The 6,802-nt window shown below is 32.5% G+C and overlaps 1 protein-coding gene across 2 annotated transcripts; it reads right to left on the bottom strand.

Moving 5' to 3' along the window:
- Positions 1–2,246: 2,246 nt before the first annotated feature.
- LOC103507858 (putative riboflavin kinase) lies at positions 2,247–6,447 on the bottom strand. 2 transcript variants are annotated; one of them, XM_017443514.2, is made up of 5 exons: positions 5,762–6,447; positions 5,406–5,551; positions 5,009–5,163; positions 4,247–4,349; positions 2,247–3,722 (listed from the first exon to the last, which is right to left on the bottom strand). In XM_017443514.2, exons 1-5 carry the CDS (start codon positions 5,776–5,778, stop codon positions 3,601–3,603), a joined length of 543 nt encoding a protein of 180 aa, XP_017299003.1. In that variant the 5' UTR covers positions 5,779–6,447; the 3' UTR covers positions 2,247–3,600. The 2 variants fall into 2 exon arrangements, with proteins under 2 accessions (XP_017299003.1, XP_008470596.1); XM_008472374.3 differs by lacking the exon at positions 5,762–6,447 and having other exon boundaries at positions 5,406–5,734.
- Between the last annotated feature and the right edge of the window lie 355 nt (positions 6,448–6,802).

Genomic DNA, 6,802 nt, shown 5'->3' with positions numbered 1-6,802 from the left:
TATATCATGTTCCAGTTTTGTGTATAGGGTGACTTTTGATTCCAAACTATAGTGATGTGGCCATCTCAAGAGGTTGCCACCAGGAATCCAAAGAGGTCCTCTGGGCACTACCATGGCTCAAAATGGGGCCCTAAATAACCTTTCGAGTCAAACGAACACAAAAACCAAACGAAAAATCTACGATTTAAAAAAAATATTCAATTAACATGAATGATTTGGGTTCTATGAAGAAAATCTTTACATTTCTCATTTTGTTAAAATCTCATGACCTTGGGACAAATTCGGGTAATGAACCCACATGTAAGGTAGTAAGTACTGACTATTTACTTGAAAGTGTTAATTATTTCTTTGTGTCCTATTAGAGGGATTTCTACATGGGTTTCTAACTCCCCCTTTTGAAAAGTGACACCACGCCACTAGATTCTAAGACTACTAGCAGATCGCCACATTGTATTATGGGTTCTAGCTTCCCCTTTTGAAAAGTGAAGCTACGCCACTGGTAGACAGTGGTGATGCATCGGAAATGGAATTTAAAATTAACCTTTTATCTCTGCGCACATGTCACACACAATATCCGAAACACGAACCCCCTAAGATAGTGTGTCCATTGTGTTCACCTGGAACTATATCATGTTCCAGTTTTGTGTATAGGGTGACTTTTGATTCCGAACTATAGTGATGTGGCCATCTCAAGAGGTTGCCACCAGGAATCCAAAGAGGTCCTCTGGGCACTACCATGGCTCAAAATGGGGCCCTAAATAACCTTTCGAGTCAAGAGTCAAACAAACACAAAAACCAAACGAAAAATCTACGATTTAAAACTCATTTCATTTATGAACGAACAAGTTAAAAACAAAAAGACCAAAATGCTTTTCGTTATGACTCCGAAATATCACCTCGTCCTACAGAAACTGCTTGAAAAATTCTTCATTATATCTCAAAGAATTTCAGCACTCTTCCTTTTCTCTTAGGTAGGATAAAAATTAAAATATTTTTTTAATCAAACAAGAAAAACTTCTGGCAACAGATGTGTCGCCTTAATCATTTCCCTTGGTAAACAAACGGTTCCACTAGGGTACCTATCGTGGGATGGGAGAGAGGGGGGAAACGTAGGTAAGGAACATGAGGTTTGTTGGAAATTGTATGAATGCCTAATATTGAACAGATTATGCAATGTGCAACACTCACACCGAACCTATCCGATATCGGTACTGAAGATGATACACCATTTCTGGAAGCCTTTGTGCACCGAGGGATTTCAAAAAATTGTGAATATCTACGCATAAAATTTAGACGTAGATCTCCACAAAATTTATTTAATAAAGTACGGATACGTACTAGTATCCCTGTAAATATCGTTAAATTACTATGAGGTAAAAAAAAACAAACATATAAAGAAAAAAACAGAACAATTGGTAACGGGTGTCAATACACATCATGAATATAACATTTACTTAGGTAAGTTGGTAAGTAGAACAGAAATTTTCCCAAGAAAGAAGTAGAAGTACATCGAGTTTTATACAACATAAGGCATATCTAATTTTCTAAAATAATATAATTTTTTCTAACAAAAATATAATTTTATTTATAATTCATATTTTAAAATGAAAACCACTTGATTAAATTAAGTACCTGGTGTGGATTTGTTTTTTAAATATTCTAACAGAGTAACAGGGGATAGATTTAAAAATTAAAATGAAATGACGGGTAACTCTTCGAGGACAAATAAATAAACATTGAAATCCGTCTGAAGGACACACAAACAAAGAGTTCAATTTTGGCCTATTGACAAATATAGGATAAGTAACATGTAACAATTAATTTATTTAAATATAATTATTTTAAAATTCCTAACATCTGTACTACAAACTGTTTATAAGTTATAAAGTACTTTTGAGCTAGATCTTTTGTTTCACTATTAAGTACCTCCATTCTTTCAACTATTTCTAAATTTGTTCGCATTATTATTTTTCAACATAACCTACCATGGGCCGCGTTACGTTGTCGGTACAGAAAATGGCATTGAAATTACCTGCATATTCTTAAAATATTAAACAATAATAACAATAAACAAAATAGAACTTTGACTAACATATTGTATGTTCACATTCTCATAGAATTTAAAAATTTTCTTATCTCAAACGATAAGTAGGTAAACCACTAAAAGTGCATCTGCCAATAAAGACAAATCGAGACATCTCCTGGAACTCTGGAACCCATATAATGTAGGTAAGATGAAAGTAGTTTGGTGGAATGGAAAAACCATAGTATGGAAGTGTTTGAGGCGATATCGTCGCCGAGTCTTCAATCAAGTACAAGTTCTACAAGATGTTTGAGGAAAATATGAGTAAGGCACTTGAAGAAAATTATTTTATGTAGATATTTTAATTGACATTTGGTCTGACATCTCAAGACCGAATGTCAAATAAAATAATATTACACCGCCAGTCACGTGATTAAATGATGATGCAGTGCATTGTTTGTGTCTGTTGTCAACCAATAATGCATTCACTTAATCTGTGATTTTAATAGTCATTAATATTATTAATAGCTTTTCCGTATTTATTACTCAAAGTGTCCTTGTTCAAATGTTACTTCCAATAGGTGGGCACTAATATTGGTAAAACAATACAATCAGCCACTCCGTTACTAACTCCGGTAAATTGTGAATTTAAATGAGTAGTAAATAAGAACCAAAATTAATTTATACAAAAAAAAAAAAAAAAAAAGATGAGCTACATAAATTTTAGTTGGTTAAGTTGGCGGTATGGAGGGAATGCAGCGAATGTGACGGGTGATTGTAATGTAGAACTAGATGATTTTATTCTATAGATATTATTATAGTAAATCTCATCTATCTAAGATATCTACGATACGATTCTATCTAGGAACTTCAAGTTGCTTTTAGAACTTAGATTGGTAGTTGTTTTTGACAACAGTAGCACGATTTTACGCTTTAGGCAGCCTCTGTGAGATTTCATGAAAGACTCAAGTTTACTCATGACGTCATGACCACAGAATTTACCTCAGCTTATAAAAAATTGAGATTTTGAACAGACTGCTTGGAATGACATGTGGAGTAAGTAATGTTATTAAGGTCTAATTCAAACTAGGTTCAAGTTCAACTCTTGGATTAAGCTATCTGATAAGTAAAATTTTTTTAGCCCATCAGATTGCTAAGTCCGAGAGTTGACCTTAAACTGAGTTCGAACTCAGATTGTGGTCCGGGAAATTCACTTATTACATAAGTGTTATTTAATATCAACTGAGTTGACATAAGATAGAGCACATTTTTATCACAAAAAGCATTACCTCTCGATAGGTAAATAGGTACTATGCTCGGTACCTATAATACTTCGTAGGAAAAGACACAAAGGATGATTACCTGGATGTTTATCATTATAAAAAAAAACTCGCTACCTACATTCAATAGGTACAAGTACATAGGCTTTCGGAAAACCCAGGATGACAAATCGAATTATGAAAAATACCACCATCTTTTTGAGGACACTTGTATTATTTCAACTATGGACGTCACAGTTTTGTTCGATGCATAAAATGCTGCTTATAAAACGACATTTGCATGAAACAGGTCTTTTACTATGAGGTCTCATCAGCATTGTGAGAGAAATACTTATCAGATACGTACTGTCGCGCTTCTTTGGTGTCTAAATTATCACTAGCTGTCTTGATGTCATTCTTTATCTCTGTTATGAGGTCCTCTGAAAGAAGTAAACAAATATATTAATAAAACAATGAAGGACAAGTCATTGGAGAGAAACGGTTACAGCATGTACTGTACCTCCACATGTGTCCAGTAAATGATATACCATTATCCAGTACCATTATCCAGATATACCATGTGTCTAGTAAATGATATACCATCAGTTCAGTGGTTTATATGCAAGAGTCTGAGACCACAGCATTTTTTATTGTTATTTTTTTTAAGTAAGTCTAAATAAATATTTAAATAGAGGATCTTATAATAATATGATTGTCCCTCATCCCCACTGTAGTAATGATTTCCACATATAACCAATTGAAAAATATCAATTTTAAGTAGCAAAATATTTATGATTTTGGTTAAATCAATCTTTCAAACACAATGTATACTTATTACAAAACTCTTGTCACCTTTAGGTACTAACTTTATTCAAGTTTAAATTTACTCTTTAATAAATTATATATTAAGTACCTATTTAAGCATTTAATAAAATTATTATCTCAAAAGATTTAGGTTACTTACCTAAAGAATTAAAGTCCAATTCAGGCCTGATGTAACCAAGCACACAAATGCTTAGTGTTAAGTCATAGAGATCACGTCCAAACTCGTGTATTATGTGAACCTCCTGAAAATAATAATAATAATAATAATAAATGAAATCAGTAACAAATCACCAACTGAAACTACTGAAAAAATAGCATAGCCCATTCAAATATACCTACTACAAAAAAAAAACCCTTTTGTTCTTTTTCTACATTCAATTATTATATTACAGATGTTAAGGTAGATAGTTACGAACTACATAGGTAGGTATGAAATTTCATTAGAGCCTAATAACTTCAAAGAAATATTGGTTAACACATGGTTAAAAAAAGCCAGATTCCAATAGAGATAATAGAGGAACATTGATATTGGAGAAGTGATGTTAGTTGCACCAAAGACCTTATTTTCTTTAGAATAGAACAAGTCTGACCAAGCTCTCTGAGACATTTTTGAAAAGCTTGGGATGACTTGTTTCACTTCACTAGGATGAAAATATGAAGAAAAGTATTGCAAGTCTAATTAGTGGTACCTACCTACTTTTAGGGACAAAAATGTTAACCACTTCACACACCTCCACTATACCACTTACCACTGAGGTTGGTTAACCACTAAACCACCAAGGTTGGTTCATGCAATCAAATCATTAAGTATTATTTTGAAAAAAAAAAAAAAAAAAAAATGGCCATAACATTTTTTGTTCATGTTGCAAACCATCCATTTTCTTGGCACTAAAAGACTTACCATAGATTTCTTTTTGTTTTTATAGAAAGGGTTCCATCCAATGCTCATGACCATTTTGTACACAGTAGGACCATCAGACAGTTTTGACCAGCCATAGTAAACACCGGGATCAAAACTTTCTGGCAATGATTTTACAGCTTCATCACACATGTTGGCTGAAAACATGAAAAAATACCATGTGAATGAGTTGGTCTATTCAATTAACATGAATGATTTGGGTTCTACAAAGAAAATCTTTACATTTCTCATTTTGTTAAAATCTCATGACCTTGGGACAAATTCTGGTAATGAACCCATGTAAGGTAGTACCTACTGACTATTTGAAAGTGTTAATTATTTCTTTGTGTCCTATTAAAGGGATTTTTGTTACTATCAGTGTGAAACAAAAAAATCTCACCAGTTGGTATTCCCAATTCTTTGGATCCACGGCCAAATCCTTTGACAATGATTCCTTTGGTGAAGTATGGATACTTGTCCTTAGCTTGATGACAAACACCATTTTGCTTGATAATATTTGCACTTTGTGACATTTTCAGCAAGGATGTAGGAAACACACGCATGAAATGAAACACTTATGAAATGAAAACAATAAATTTCTCATAAAATAAATTAGGAGCCCGTAATAATACCCTCATTAAGACCAAATGGTATTACATAACACAATAACTACAATTAAACTCCAGATTCGCTAGGTTAGGTTTTGAAATCAAAAACAAAACACAGTTAAAGTTCTTACAAGGTTTCAGCAAGGATGTAGGAAACACACGCATGAAATGAAACACTTATGAAATGAAAACAATAAATTTCTCATAAAATAAATTAGGAGCCTGTAATAATACCCTCATTAAGACCAAATGGTATTACATAACACAATAACTACAATTAAACTCCAGATTCACTAGGTTAGGTTTTGAAATCAAAAACAAAACACAGTTAAAGTTCTTACGAGATAAAACTCTGGGCAAGTCTTGAGATTCTTTTAAATGAGGAAACACTAAAACATATTGAAAATTCTATTAGTTTCATTAATGATTCAATTTCCACAAAAGAATGCAAGAGGTCTAGGTTCTAGAATATTGCATGTTAGTTAAGTACTGCATGATTGAATTATTAGTTTGATTACCCACTGATGTCTACATAAATAAATTGATATGTATAACTAATTGTAAGAAAAACACTTCACTACCACTAATGTGAATTCCAGAATGTGTAAATTGCATCAGATCAAAATATTCTTAACAGTCCAATATTCCCATTTTGATGAGTCTCCTTTGCTGGTGTAGGTAGATCATTAAAAGTACACATTTAATTCACATTAAGATAAGAAAACAAAACGGTTTAAGATTTGTTACAAGATAAAAAAAATGCCTTCAGTCTTATCAGAAGCCAACAGCTTCTCTTATCTCTTATCAGTAACACAACATTACAACATACACTCATATACTTGTAAATTTTTAATTTTTTTCTTATCAAAATCAAAAATCAACATCAACTAATCATTTTAGAATAGAACAAGTCTGACCAAGCTCTCTGAGACATTTTTGAAAAGCTTGGGATGACTTGTTTCACTTCACTAGGATGAACAAAATATGAAGAAAAGTATTGCAAGTCTAATTAGTGGTACCTACTTTTAGGGACAGAAATGTTAACCACGTAACACACCTCTGCTATACCACTTACCACTGAGGTTGGTTAACCACTAAACCACCAAGGTTGGTTCATGCAATCAAATCATTAAGTATTATTTTGAAAAAAAAAAAAAAAAAAAAAGGGCCAAAAATTTTTTTTTTTTTT

This window comes from Diaphorina citri, unplaced genomic scaffold (assembly GCF_000475195.1).
Source record: "Diaphorina citri unplaced genomic scaffold, Diaci psyllid genome assembly version 1.1 scaffold347, whole genome shotgun sequence".
Classification (NCBI taxonomy): Eukaryota; Metazoa; Arthropoda; class Insecta; order Hemiptera; family Psyllidae; genus Diaphorina; species Diaphorina citri.
The sequence above is the reverse complement of the archived record's forward strand: the minus strand, read 5'-3'. Positions and strand labels throughout refer to the sequence as shown.